The sequence below is a fragment of the Nicotiana tabacum genome, chromosome 17 (assembly GCF_000715075.1).
Source record: "Nicotiana tabacum cultivar K326 chromosome 17, ASM71507v2, whole genome shotgun sequence".
Taxonomy (NCBI): domain Eukaryota; kingdom Viridiplantae; phylum Streptophyta; class Magnoliopsida; order Solanales; family Solanaceae; genus Nicotiana; species Nicotiana tabacum.
In genome coordinates this window covers 15,968,182-15,984,110 of record NC_134096.1, presented here as the reverse complement: position 1 = coordinate 15,984,110, position 15,929 = coordinate 15,968,182, and the positions used below count along the sequence as shown (strand labels likewise).

The window sequence follows — 15,929 nt, the reverse complement described above, 5'->3', positions numbered from 1 at the left end:
CCACAATATAACTCTGCGGTCATCTCCAGCCAAATGTGCACTACCACAGATGTTGGTACATAATCTCAGCTTATTTTTTATGATAACAGACAATAAAAACTTCACTATCTCCAAGTGGCATATGATACATTGACTAGAAGCAATAATGATTTGACAAAATAAGAAGAAAAAAATGTCATCTTTTCGTTATTATATAAGAGAAATAAATAAGAGAGATGGAGCACATCTTGCAAAATAAACAAGGGAGAAAGATGGCTATTTCTAGTACTGGTGGGTCAACTTCCTCATTGTATTTCTGCTCTACTATTATTAATTTATCAATTCCTATAATGGGTAAAGGTCCAATTTTGCGCATGTGCTATTTATTCAAAATAATTCAATTTTTCTCGCAACTCCTCTCATACATTCATACGCTTATTGTTATTAAATCATTTTTTATTTGCTCTTGACATTAAAGAAGCTTCAACATGAAATTGGTAGATTCCACGAGTGCATCCAAAAGGATTTTTCGGGACTCGCCCCAAGACTCGCCTGGGGGCGGGGCACTATCAAAACGCCATGAGACTCACGCGTGGGGCTTAGTTCTGTGAGACTTACGTCTTAAGTGCCCGACTGTGCGCCTTAAACACGCATAACGCCCAATACTCGGGGCTCGCCCAACCGTTATTACTCAAATCATGGGTCAAATATCCTAATTAGCACTATTGACTATCAAAACTCTTTAACAAATGAATGATTAAAGTTTTATTCATATATAGGAATATGAAGATTGAGAGTAACTTAAATAACGAGTCATAATATTATAGATTTACTAATTGAGAAAACGTGAAAGCGAATATCTAAAATAGATAGCCAAAATTTATTTCTTCACTTGCTATTGGAGGAAATGAGCCTTCATGGCCATTTAAAATACTGAAATTAAGAAAGTATCATTTTTAGATCTCTTTTGTATAAAAGATAGATTGATCTTGTGTGTAAAAGTTTGATAATAGCAAAAGGATTAATATTCTAAATTACAACATTGGTGAAGTTTAATAATTATTTACATTTAGGAAGGTAATAAATTTTGTTTAATAATATTTATTAAGAAATTTTGATTTTTTTATATTTAAAAGTTAAGACGTTATTATTGATTTGTATTTCATAGTAACATTATTATTATTGATTGTTTATGCCGATAAAAACATTCTAGAAATTTTATTTTTATGAGCTTTTTTAGTTATTTGTATTTTTCTTAAACTTGTAATGTACTTCCTATATTTTTATGCTATTATGTTATTTTATTAATTTATAAATTAACAAATTTAAAGATCCATGGGGCGTAACCTCGGAGCTTGCGCCTCGTCTCATAGTAGGTAAACGTTAAAACACTAATTCCACTTACCCAAATTCTTTGGGGGGAAAAAGTCCAATTTTAATCCTAAACTTTGATATGGTTTTAAATTATATTCTAAGGTTTGGAGGGTCGTCGTTGTTGTTGAAAGATACTGACATCTATAAGTTGATAAGGTACGACGTATGTATCAAAACTGACCACAAAGAAAGTATTATCAAATTAAGGAGGAGCACATCATCCATACAATTAACAAGCTGGAAACATGACCATTACTACTGGGCATTAATTTATCAAATGCTACTGGTGCATTGTTTGACAGATCATTGCGCTACAAAAGGTACTTTGAGTGTCGTTTGATTACCAAGAAATTCGGGAAGTTGAGTCCACTATTGCAGCACAAGGCAGAGGGTCAAAGTTTTCTGAATCAGAGCGTCCTTTTAGTGATGGCGGCATTCGGACCAACTTGTTCGCACCGAATATCGGTTACCTCTCACCAACACAAGTATCGAATAACTTTGTTCACGAAGGCTAGGCTTGGGGCAAACCGGAAGAAATCGCCTAGTGTATGTTGCTTCTATTGAGATTTGAACTAGAGACCTCACGGTTCTCTTCCCACTTTATTGACCACTAAGTCACGGCACTTTGACGAGTCAAATTGTGCGGCTAAATTGTTGAATTCTATCATACTAATAGCAAACCATAGTCTAAAATCTTCTTTGTGCAGAAGTTTTTCCTTTAACCAATCCCAAGAAATACAATCCAAACAAACGTTAATACTTTTCAACAACCAGCTTCAGTACAACTTTCTTCAAGCCAGAAGGCATATCTATTCTCAAGTCATTTAAGGATCTTTCAGTTTGAACTTTGACCAATAAACAGAAATGACAATAATTGGTTTTTCAGATTATTTTATCTGCATGTGAGTATGAATAACTACGACGTAATGATGAGGGATCTTCTCATTTAATTTTCATTAGCAAACCAATATCACAATCAGAAGAAAGTATAGGGCAATCTTAGGTGATCTAAACCTTACAACTTTCTGCTATAATGAACATCAAACAAACAATACAACAAGCAGAAAATAAAGAAACACACATGGCAAGATCAGATTTGACATCCTTCATGCATATATCCTTTGAGTGCATAACAGACACGAATGTTTCTCTCATCCAATAACTATGAAAGCACAATTAGTAAAAATCTTAAAACAATATAAGTGTGTAACGGATACTTTTAACATATAGACGTACCTGACCATCCATTTCCTTCAAAGCCTCGCTGGCAGCTGTCTCAGAAGTGAAAGGCACGAATTAATCCATATCCTTTTGATTTTCCACTTACATGATGGCATTTACTTTCGCTGAGAACTTGACAAGATTTTATTTCATGCAGAATTAAGTCAGGAACAGATAGAATTAGTCATTTAGTGCATTACCTTCAATTATTTCACAATGCTGCTCAAATGCATGTTTCATGATAGTTATGCGAATATGGTTTTGATAATGTGTCAAACTTCATGTGGAACCAGATAGGAATCTGGTACAATCAGTTTTTTTGCGCTATTGTAACTACTCAGATATCTGCTTTAATTCTCAAGTAAATCAGATAAGAGAACAGATAGGATATGTTCTCCATGTCATCGTACAAGTCAACTCTACAACTTTTAAAGTCGTTGCACTGTACTCGCAACAGTACAGCAACATTGTTGAAGCTTGCTAGAGACTAGATATTCACTTACATCTTTTCTCATGACCTCACACATATATAATCAACATGATGCAAGGTTTTGACCTAACACTTGCAAACCTAAATATTTATTCTCTCAAGTGTGCAGCCGCCTCTGTTTTCCTCCGGGCCATTGAAGAACAAAGGTGCTACAAAACAAAGGACCCGATCCCAGCATTAAATACGTCTTGTGTCCTTTAGTTTGTTGTGTCTTTGTCTTTTTTTATTTACTTGTATCCTACATAGCTTTTTAGAAGCATCAAGTAGGACATCATTTAACCATTATTATTTTTGGTTGTTGACTAGAGTTAGTCAAGAGGATGACTTTGTAATTACAAAGAGCTTACAATAGAGTTATTGTAAGAGGTGAGGGATTAAGAGTATAATTCCTAGATTGCAATAGTTTGTAATATAAAGTTTGCTCAGTTAGTGAAGTTAAAATTCTACCAGGGTAGGTCATGGTTTATAATCTCGTGAGCTGGGAGTTTTTCACATAAATATTGTGTGTTCTTTATTTACTACTGTTTATTGTGGGAACTGATAGAGAACCTGATTTTTTATACTGTTTGGTGTACCCTTAGTTTCTATTAGTTGGTATCAGAGTAGGTTCTTTCTAAAAGGTTAACACCTAAAAGGAACTTCACGACTGCTCCACCAAACTTCGAGGAAGGACAATCAACCTATAGACCACCAAGATTCAACGACCAATACTATGGTTGGTGAAAAATAAAAAATGCTTGACTTCATCATGGATGAGGACTCAGAGTTGTGGGATGTGATTTGTGATGGTCCTTTAGTTCCCATGAAAACCATTGGAGAGGGAATAGTCACAGTCCCAAAAATAAGAAAAGAGTACAATGATGTTGATAGAAAGGCTATTGAGAAGAACTTCAAAGCAAAGAAGATTCTTATTTGTGGCATTGGATTAGATGAATACAACCTCATCTCAGTCTGTCAGTCTACTAAGGAGATCTGAGAAACTCTCCAAACTACCCATGAGGGAACTACTCGGGTAGAGCAGTCCAAAGTAGATATGTTTACTACTGAGTATGAGCTATTCAAGATGAAGGAGGGTGAGTCTATTCAGGATATGCACACATGTTTCACCTCCATTATCAATGAGCTTCTCTCCTATGGAGAATTCATTCCAAGAAACAAGTTGGTTCGGAAGATACTTAGTGTCCTACTAGGTTCCTGAGAAAGTAAAGTGAATGTTATCACTGAAGCCAAGGATCTGCAGAAGCTCACCATTGATGAACTCATTGTAAATCTCAAAACCTATGAGATGAAGATGAAGAAAGATTTTAAAATAAGAGAGCCCAAAAGGGAGAAGAGCCTGGTTCTCAAGGCTGACAATAGTGAATCAAGTGGTGATGAGACAGACATGGCATATCTCACTTGAAGATTCCAAAAGATGGTCCGGAAAAATGGAGGAGTTACCAAGAGAGGAAGCTCTAGAAGAAACACCAAAAGGAAGTGAGTGTTGTCACAAGTGCGGAAAGCCAGGACACTTTATTAAGGAATGTCCTTTTCACAAGCAGGACCACTACAAACACAATACTGACAAAGTGCCCAAGAGGAACCAGGTCCCTGATAGAAGGTTCAAAAGAAGAGATATCGCTGATAATATTGTGAAGCAAGCTCTGGCTGCTTGGGGAGATTCCTCTAGTGAATCTGAGGGCGAGGATGATCAAAGAGACGCCTATATGATAGATGTTGAAAGTGGATCTACAGAATATGATTCTATATATGTACTCATGGCCAAACCTGACAATGATGAGAACAATGAGGATGTTGAGGTAAATTTTCTTGATGTTCAAAGAAACTTGAAAACTTACTCTCCAAAGAAACTAATATCCTTAGCTAATATTTTAATTGATACTTATCACAATCTCATAAATGAAAAAAATATTTTAACATAGGAAATTGGAGAGGTAGAACAAAAGCGAGATGCTATAATGGTTGTAATTATAGATCTGAAGGAACAAGTGGAAGAATAACAAGAGAAAATACCTTGTTAAAAACCCAATGAAAAAATGGATGAACACCCCTAAGGAAAAGGAAGCAGATAGTGAAGCTCAACTTAAGCTTGAAAATGAGCTTTAAAATGTCAAAACAAGTCTTGCTTCTGAACTTGAAAATAATAGACAACTTCAATAGGACTTAAAAGGATTAAAAATAATCTAAATAAGTCATTTAAATGGACCTGGTCCTCTAATGTAATCACGTTTATGTATAAGAGTAATAGTAAAAATAGGCAAGAAATCGGGTTCCATAAAGCTAGAACTCCCTATGATCCCCATAGCAAGTATGTATATGTGACTTATAATTGGCTTTGTACTAATTGTGGTCAAACTGGTCACTACAAGGACTCTTTTAAAGCTAAAATTCAGTCTCAACAGAAAAATAAAGTTTTTGCTGAAAAGAAACCTACTGCTAGGAACCTGGTTCTCTGAAAACGAAATATGTGATGCCTGCAAGTAAAAAAAGAAGTTTGATTCACCAATTCTATCATTAAAGGGACCCAAGATTCCTAAGTCTAATTAGTGATTTTGTGTGCAGGCTGGAGTGAGGGAAAGCAGTCAAAAATGGTACATGGATAGTGGTTGCTCTAAACACATGACAGGAAAAATGGATGATTTTCTCTCACTCAAGGCCTTCCAGGGTAAGAGTGTGTCTTTTGGAAATGGCAAGAAGGGCTATATTCTTGGCATTGGAAAGATTGGCAAGACACCCTCCCACTCAATTGAAAATGTGTATTATGTTAATGGCTTGAAACACAGCTTATTGAGTGTATTCCAAATCTGTGACAAAGGGAACAAAGTGGAATTCTTGTCAAAATCCTGTAATGTCACCAATCTCATAATTGGTGAAGTGGTTCTGTTTGCAAAATGGTTCAAGAACATCTATATTACAGATTTTAACTCTCTGAATGGTGGTGATCTTACATGCCTAAGTGTTATTGATGATGATGCTGGGCTATGGCACAGACGACTAGGGCATGCAAGCTTTTCTTTGCTGAACAAGATGATCAATAAGGGTCTAGTTCATGGGATTCCCAAGTCAAAGTTCAAGGATCATAAAGTATGTTATGCGTGTGTAAAAAGGAAGCAAGTCAGATCCTCGTTTAAACCAAAGAAGGAATTGAGAACCTCAAGGCCACTGGATGTTCTTCATATGGATCTTTGTGGACCTATGAGGATACCCAACAGAGGAGAAAACAAGTACATCTTTGTGATTGTTGATGACTATTCCAGATTTACATGGACTTTATTTTTGAGGACCAAGGATGAAACCTTTCCAGTATTTGTTGCTTTCGTGAAGCAGATTCAAGTGAAGATGGGCTATAATGTTGTGAGTATCAGATCTGATCATGGCATCGAGTTCGACAATTCTAAGTTTGATGAATTTTGCACTGAAAATGGCATAAGTCATAACGTTTCTGCTCCTAGAACACCTCAACAATATGAATCTTGAGAATACAGCTAGAATAATGTTGATTGACAGTGGTGTGCCAATTTGAAGCAGTTAACACTGCATGTTATTTGATTAATAGATGTATGATCAGGTACCTGTTTGACAAGACTTTGTATGAACTGCTTAATGGGAGAAAATCAAAGATGGTTTACCTAAGGGCATTTGGATGCAAATGCTTTGTTCTCAACAATGGTAAGGAAGCATTGGGAAAGTTTGATGCAAAAAGTGATGGGGGTATTTTTATTGGTTACTCTTCTCAAAGCAAGGAATACAAAGTCTACAACAAAAGGACTCAATGTGTAGAGGAAAGTGTGCATGTGATCTTTGATGAATCTCATCACTTAAGTAGGAAGGATTCACATGATAAGGATGATCAAGATGGAGACTTATCAAAGGTTCCTAGAGAAGCCATAGATATGGAAAATGGGAAGACTAATATAATGAGTGAAGTCAATGAAAGTGGTGAAGAAAATACAGCAGAACCTCCAACAGAAATAGATGAACCTGGTCCTCCTAATACTGCAACTGAAGTTGAGCATAGAGTTGCTGATGTTGTATTAGGTACTCCTGATACATGAAAAGGAGTGGAATAAGCATTTTCTTTGATGCCAATGATGGTTCAATTATAGAGTAACCTAGTCCCTCACACTATGAAGGTCAAGTATCTAACTGGAAGCACCGGAGCTTACATCATCTTCAAAATGTGATCACACCTTTGGACTCTGATATTCAAACTAGATCTAAGGCAAGAAATATGCTTTCTTTCTCAACCTTCATATCTCAAATCAAGCCTAAAAATATCAAGGAAGCATTGAAAGATACTGACTGGATAACTGCTATGCAAGAAGAGCTTCATTAGTTTGAGAGAAAGCAGTGTGGCACCTAGTACCCGGGCCCTCAAACAGAACTGTGATTGGAACCAAGTGGGTGTTCAGAAATAAGCTTGATGAGTTTGGAAATACAACAAGAAACAAAGCTAGGTTGGTGGTCGAGGATTACAATCAAGAAGAATGAATTGACTATGATGATAAATTCGCTCATGTTGCTCGAATAGAAGCCATCAGAATTATCATAGCTTTTGCATCTCATATGGAATTCAAATTATTCCAAATGGATGTTAAAAGTGCCTTTCTGAATGGATATTTGAAGGAGGAAGTATTTGTCAAGCAACCACTGTGCTTTGAATGTCATGAACATCCTAAACATGTCTTCAAGCTTGACAAAGCTTTATATGGTTTGAAGCAGGCCCCTCGTTCATGGTATAAGAGATTGTCCAAGTTCCTTCTTGAGAAAGGATTTACTAGAGAGAAAATTGACAATACTCTATTTCTGAAGAAAAGAGGAAGAAATTTGTTGATTGCACAAGTCTATGTTGATGTTATCATATTTGGTACAACAAATGATTTCCTTTGTGAGGAGTTTTCAAAGCTCATGGAAAGTAAATTTGAAATGAGCATGGGGGAGTTGAACTTCTTTCTTGGGTTACAAGTGAAGCAAACCTCAAAAGGTACTATGATAAGTCAACAAAAGTAGATCAACGAGCTGCTAAAAAAATTTGAGATGGAAAGCTCAAAGACCATTGATACTCCCATTGCTACTGCTACTCACCTAGACATGGACAAACCTGGTTCTCTTGTCAATGAAACTATGTATACGGGTATTATTGGATCTTGTCTTTACCTGACATTGTGTTTAGTGTTAGGTTGTGTTCTAGATTTCAATCAAGTCCAAAAGAATCTCATTTGAAGGTCACCAAGAGAATCCTGAGGTATCTCAAGGGAACGCATGACCTGGTCCTCTTCTATCACTTAGGTGATAATTTTGATCTACTTGGATAAGTTGATGCTGATGTTGATATTGATTATGATGGGTACTTGGTGGATAGAAATAGTACCTCTAGAATGGAACAACTTTTGGGGTCATGCTTGATCTCATGGGGTACTAAAAAACAAAACTATGTGGATCTTTCCACTGTTGAAGCTGAATATGTGGTTGTTGCTTCTTGTTGTGCCTAACTGCTATGGATCAAGCAATAACTAGAAAATTTTGGTGTGTTTATAGATTATGTTTCATTGTTGTGTGATAACACAAGTGCCCTTAACATGGCAAAGAACCTAGTACAGCACAAAAGGATAAAGCACATTGATGTGCGTCATCACTTTTTGAGAGACAATGTTGAAAAGGGGACTATTTGTACGAAGTTCTACAAGATGGAGGACCAGGTAGCAGATATCTTCACCAAGGCACTAAATAGAGAACCTTTTCAAAGAAATCATCTGGAGCTAGGGTTGATCAAGATTAATTGAGAACATGGTCCCTCGATGATTAGATATGAAAGGATAGAAAGGTACAATGCTAAAAAGTGCTTTCTGGAAACATCTAACTCAAATCTGTACCATTACAGGTAGACACGTATGGAAAATTTAAGACGGACAAGTGACAAATGACATTGCAAATATCTAGAAGTTGTTGCTCATATTTTCAAAAATTGTCAAGGAACCTCGTTCCTATGACTCAGGTTAGTAGCTCTTTTTACACTTATATGCATTTTGAACAACTAGGGTTTCACGTCATTTTTTTGTTCATGCCTCTTCTGATGCCTCCTTAAGCCCAAATGTTACATCCGCTCTAAATCGACCCAATGACTCGTCTCCTCTCTCTCTCGCACCCATTTGTAACTGGTTCCCCTTTTTATTTTATATACCCAAAAGTTAATCTATTTTCTCACTTTCAACATCGAACAACCTCTCTCCTCTCTCAAACCCTTTTTTCTTGTCTTTTTGCTTCAAAAATCGACCATGTCTCAACAAGATACTACATCTCCTAAAATAATTTAAGCCAACCCTGCATCTTCTCCATCTAAAGGCGTGCCACTATTTGGATCTGGGCTAGATTCTTCACCCACAAAAGCCCCAATTTTAACCAACCCAACCCCATAGTCACTTCTCCTAAACCATCTGGTTCTGGTCCACATTGCAACAGTAAAAATCAAACTCCTAAAAAATTTGTGTTGGTCGTATGTATTGAACCAATTTCGGGATTGGGCACAGTATAAAAGATCTTTTAGATGCACATATTCCCCTAGGGGGACGATTGGGACGTGGACATAAGGGTCTTTATGACACAATCAATAATTCGCTTCATTTTCAATTAGGCCTTGCTCTAGCTTCTTTAGGGGTTATTACTTCTTTGGTAGCTCAACACATGTATTTCTCCATCTCCACGTGCTCCTACTGAAAGAGTGGACTCCGAACAAATTATGTCCACCTCTCAAATTATTCAAACCACAGAAGAAATTTTGTAAGGGGATGAAGGCATTGAGGTCTCGAGTCAATGTGTTGTGATAGAGGAAGTAAGTTTGAACGAAGAATTGGGTTCCCGTGTTGTTGAGAGGTCACATGCATCTGAAACTTCTGAGGTTCAAAGTGTTGACGGGGTTATTTCTACATCAGGTAATATTCTATCCGCTTCTATTGTTCAGAATTTTTGGGTACGGAGGGTGAGAAAATGTAAACGATACACTTAAAAAAGGTTATGCTTCTCTTGAAAAGGGGACTGTTGCTGTGGAGAAATTGATTGAGGAGTCTATGTCTGATGATGTTGGTGCTATGACTTTGGGTGAACCACTAATTCAGGGGGAAGAACAAGGTAAGGGGGAACAGGTACGTGAACAGGGTAAGGAGGAACAGGTACGTAAATAGGGTAAAGGGGAACAGGTACGTCAAAGGGACTAAGTGCATGTCAGAACTACAAGGGAACCTATAGAGAAACATGGTCCCTCTTCCCAAGGTAATTTTGTTGCTTCTACTTGGGATGAAACTCCAAGTTCTACAAGACAACCCCTAGATAGTGCTGACACAACCCCTTCTAATCACTCTATTACTATTTCGTTGGATATTATTTACCCAAAAATAAAGTTTATGTCTGAGGATATTTTAGGTGAGAGTGATGATACTATTGATGATCTGCCTGTAATAAAGTTTATAACTTCTAGGAGTGGGGGGAAAGCCACAAAGGATTTTGTTCCCAAATGTCGCACCACTAGACAATGGAGAAAGGCTGAACTTAACAATGCTTTAAAAGTGAGTAAGGAGAAGAAGAAAATAAGGAAACTTCTAAAAAAGCGATTAATTGATGAGGATGGTGTGCCTCCTGCTGATGTAGTGGAGGTGGATGATGAGGAGCCTGTTAAGTAACCTACTCCTCTTGTTAGGAAAAACTCAAAGAAACCCATTGCTACTAAACAGAAGAAGGCAGTTTCTGATAGAGCACCTGTAAGTGACCATGATGATGTTGTAGATTAGGAAGGAGAAGTGGAGAAAGAGAAAGTAGAGAAGAAGAAACATCTACAAAAGAGGCAGAGTACTAGTGAGGAACCTGGTTCCTCCAAAAGGCCAAGGGTGGAATTATCTGAGTTGGAGAAGGGCAAATCTAAAGAAGCAAAAGGCTCTGTAGGGTCGAGTCTTTCATCCTGAGATCCTTGAACAACCAGGCATGAAATAACTGGTAGAAATTGTTGAATTCCAGAAGTGGATCCATCTCTTTGAAATCACAAGTCCAAAAGTTTATGAATATGAGGTGAGAAGCTTCTATGCTAACATGTTTGTGGTAGATAGGGATACATTTTGTTTGAAAGTGAATGGAAAAGACTTTGTTATGGATGAGGTAACCCTTGGTGAGATCCTTGATGATTGCTGGGCTAAAGACTGTGGTTTCCTTGACTTTAAAAAGTTGATCATCAAGAAGCAAGTCGTTCAGTCAGGGGAAAGAGTACACAAGAAGGCTCATCAGACATAATATTAGTTGTCGTTTGAGTTGGTGAAAAGGTTGTTGTTTCCTAGGGCTGAGAGGATGTATATCACCTCCATTGCAGACCTATTTCTTCTGGAAGCACTGGACTATTTCTCTTCTATCAATCTTCATGGGATTATGATTGAACATATGCTGAAGCTGGCAGACTTCAAGGATGGTAATCATGGTCTCACATATGGTTTTCTCCTTACCAAAGTCTTTGAACACTTTGAGGTTCCTTTGAAAAAAGTATCATTGGGGACTAGAAAGCAAATGTTCACCATGAATACTCTGAAAGAGTGTGAGTGTGTAGTAAAGAAGGGGGAGTAGGAAGCAACTCCATTATCTCTCAGTTGATCGATGCTCAGGAGGATGCAAATGAAGATATTAAGCATCTTAAAGCGCAAAATGCCATTCTGGAGTTTAAGCTTACTCAGACAAGCAAGGAACCTGGTTCCAGTAGCGCTCAGGGAGAAGAGGTCTCTCGTTTGAAGGCTGAGAATGTTGAGTTGAGAAAACAAGTGGAGAACCTGAAGGAGCAGCTGATCAATTATCAAAGAGATTCTAATGCTCGAATGGATAGTCTCATCAAGGCTTTTGCTGCCTAATCCTTCATGTCCCCCATCAAATGTCCCCTGTTTTGCACCCCTTCCCAGTCCTCTCCTAATCATGTCCTTTAGTTGATCCTACTTTGTGCATGTGGTACTTTAAATTTTTTTATTTGTAATATTTGCAATGTTAATCTCTTATGTTATGTTTTTAGTTATGTTGTGTGCACACAAGTGGCATGAGTTAATGTTGATGGACTTCTTTTTACATATACATATTTTTATTTTTATTTTAATGATATCAAAAGGGGGAAGATAATTAGGTAACATGAAGTTGGTTCTCAGGGGGAAGGCGTCTAATTCGTGGGGGTAACAATGTGGGTGTCTGGTTCTCAAAGGGAATATCAATTCTGAGTTTGTCATCATCAAAATGAGGGAAATTGATAAGTTAAGCGAATATGGTTTTGATGATGTGTAAAACTTCATGTGGACCCAGATAGGAATCTGATACAATCAGTTCCCTTGCGCTATTGTAACTACTCAGTTGTCTGCTTTAATTCTCAAGAAAATCAGATAAGGGAACATATAGGATCAGTTCCTTAGTTCATCGTACAAGTCAACTCTACAGTTGTTAAAGTTGTTGCACTGTACTCGCAATAGTACAGCAACATTGTTGAAGCTTGCTAGAGACTAGATATTCACTTACATCTTTTCTCATGACCTCACACATATATAATCAACATGATGCAAGGTTTTGACCTAACACTTGCAAACCTAAATATTTATTCTCTCAAGTGTGCAGCTGCCTTTGTTTCCCTCCAGGCCATTGAAGAACAAAGATGCTACAAAACAAAGGACCAGATCCCAGCATTGAATATGTCTTGTGTCCTTTACTTTATTGTGTCTTTGTCTTTTGTTATTTACTTGTATTCCTACACATCTTTGTAGAAGCATCTAGTAGGATATTATTTAACCATTATTATTTTGGTTGTTGACTAGAGTTAGCCAAGAATGTGACTTGCAAAAGAATTATTACAAAGAGCTTACAATTGTGTTATTGTAAGAGGTTAGGGATTAAGAATTTAATTTCTAGATTGCAATAGGTTGTAATCTGAAGTTTGCTCACTTAGTGAAGTTGAAATCCTACCAGGTTAGATTTTAGGTTTTAATCCCGTGAGCTGGGAGTTTTTCACGTAAATAATGTGTTCTTTATTTACTATTGTTTACTGTGGGAACTGATAGAGAATCTGGTTCTCTATACTGTTTGGTGGACCCTTAATTTCATCATTTCTGAACATGTTCATTGGTACCATAATTGAGCCTGACATATACCAGAGTAGATATAAGGATTTATGCCGGGTAAAGTAGCAAAGTGGGAGAAGGAGGGAAGTTTCACTTTATTTTTTGCTACTGAATATTGCATTCAATCTCTTGAAATTCATACAGACTTAGCAAAAGAATATGGCATAATGAACGATAAAGATCTATATAGGTGATATCTATTAGTTGGAATATATTTTAGTCATGTTAGTTAATTTACTTAAGGTACTATAATTTCTAAGAGTCATTTAGTCTTATCACACATTTATATGTCATTAAAAAATATAAAATTTAATTCTAGTCCTTTTGATTTTTTGTACAATATGAGTTTGAGATGAGCTTAAATGGAGTGACATGGTCTGTGAGAATTCATAAAGACAATTGCGACTTGCGTGGGATTGAAGCATAGTACTTACTCACACTGTTTTATCAATTTGAGTCTCGACACTAATCTTTTTCCTTTATAACTAATCCAACTCTCACCTTATTAATTGCTAGTAAAAGTATTATTGTACTCATTAGGCGTCATTAGGACAGCTTGCAGAATGGAATCGGAAAATTGAAGTTAGTATGGACAGAATAGAAAACAAGGGGTAGTATCTCACAGGAGGGAAAAAAATGAAATGGAAGAAGAGAGGAAATGGAGGATACCAGTGGAAGGGCTAGTTGTTGGGACATGGAGCGGGTTGATGATGTGGAAAATAAAATATTGCATTGAAAAATAAAAGCAAATGACTCTTGATGGTGTCTCCAAAAATGTCAAATAATAAAATTGAGAAGAATTTTTGCATACCAAATACATATAGGTTCTTACACGAAGTTTAACAACAAGAGTGGCAGTCCAAGATTTGCGTACTTCTGCAAAAGTTGGGATCATATTTTGGACGATAGTTTCATGGGCATTGGTTAATAAAGAGCAAAAAACTACCAGTATTGGCTAATGATAGATTCCAGATTCTTAGAGACCAGCTTGTAAGAGAGTTGGTAAAATCTATTACATATGAAAAGACTAGTGGAACTAAGTAGGCGTTGTGGTTCAATAGGTGACTGAAGCAATTGACAAAGGGGGCCTCTCCCCAACATGATCCAAAGTTCCAAAGAAAAGTTCCATAAAGACTACCACTACTCCTAATAGTGGAGGCAGAGGCAACAAATCCTCTCAATAATTTTTAAATGATTAGCACAATTATTTGGAATATTAGAGGGGTTAAGTCTAAATGCTCTTTCATTAGACTTGATAAACTGGTTAAAAGACACAAGGTTTCCTTCATTGCCTTGCAGAAACCTTTTTTTAATAAAAGCAAATTAGAGCACTACAGAAGGAGAATAGATTTTTCTAATGCAGTGGCAAATTATAATAGAAAAATATGGGTTTTCTGGAATAGTGACTACTCGTGCAAAGTGGTTAGTGATAACAAGCAACAGATTTCTTTTGAGGTTGAACATATTATGAGGCAGGAGAGACTCTGGATCACTGTAGTTTATGCTAGCACCAAGTCAAGAAGAAAAAAATATCTGGAAAGCCCTTACCAATATGAACAACCAGATTGATGGCCCTTGGTCCATTTTGGGTGATTTTAATGTTATTATGGAAACCAATGAAAAGAAAGGAGGACGACTTCATAGACTTAGTAAAAGTCTAAAATTTCAGATGTGGTTTACAGTGGAAAGGATTTCACATGGACTAATGGTAGAAAAACAAAAAAGGAAAAGGATTCTTCAAAGGCTCGACAGAGTTTTTTACAATGATGCATGGTCTTCTACTTTTAATATCTCAATTGTGTGTTACCTCCCTAGAATTGGTTCTGATCATAATGTACTACTCCTAAATTGCTCAAAATCAGTCACTCCACCTATTAAATATTTTAAATTTTTAAATTTTTGGGTGGACCATCCGAATTTTATGGATGCTGTAAAGGGATGCTGGGATGAATATGTACAAGGGAATGTTATGTACTCTCTACATCAAAAACTTAAAAGTCTAGCTCACTATCTTAGTAGATGGTCTAAAGAATATATTGGTAATGTCTTTGATAAGATAGATGAGCTGGAGCAGAAGGTTGATCAGATGGAATTCAGATATGCTCATGACAGTGAATCTAATAGGACTAGGCTTCACTGTTTATATGCTGAGCAGATCAGATGGATGAATATGGAGAATGCCATCCTTTGACGAAAAGCTAATGTCAAGTGGGAGGAGGGAGATAGCAATACGAAATACTTCCACAGTATTATTTAATAAAAGAAGAATAGATCATTTATACATAACATCGAAAATGATAATGATCAATGGATTCAAAGGAATGATAGAATTGCAGAAGCAGTTGTGTCACATTATGGCAACCTTTCCTCAAAACCATCTCAAGATAATAACATGAATTTCTTGAATAGAGTGGATAGAATCATTACTGATGTGGATAATTAGAGATTACAATAACCTCTTACTGATGAAGAAGTGAAGGAAGTTGTACTATCCCTTCATCCAGACAGTGCGGCTGGTCCTGGTGGCTTCAATGGTGGATTTTACCAATCATGCTGGCATATTATTTCTGATGATGTTTGTGCTATGATTAAAGAATTCTTTCTTGGTCGTAGCCTGTCAAAGTTTTTCACTCATACTTGCTTGGTTTTAATCCCCAAAGTGCAGGCTCCTACCTCCTTTTCCTAGCTGAGACCTATAAGTTTGAGTAACTTTTCAAACAAGATTATCTCCAAGATAATATCCAACA

At 36.7% G+C, this 15,929-nt stretch overlaps 1 protein-coding gene across 1 annotated transcript; it reads left to right on the top strand.

Moving 5' to 3' along the window:
- Positions 1 to 14,734: 14,734 nt before the first annotated feature.
- Positions 14,735 to 15,373, top strand: LOC142171710 (uncharacterized). The gene has a single exon (XM_075235402.1). It carries the CDS (start codon positions 14,735 to 14,737, stop codon positions 15,371 to 15,373), a length of 639 nt encoding a protein of 212 aa, XP_075091503.1.
- The last annotated feature ends 556 nt before the right edge of the window (positions 15,374 to 15,929 follow it).

Bases quoted from the DNA above. Each gene is read 5' to 3' on its own strand.
- LOC142171710 (XM_075235402.1), top strand. From the start codon at position 14,735: ATGAACAACCAGATTGATGGCCCTTGGTCCATTTTGGGTGATTTTAAT.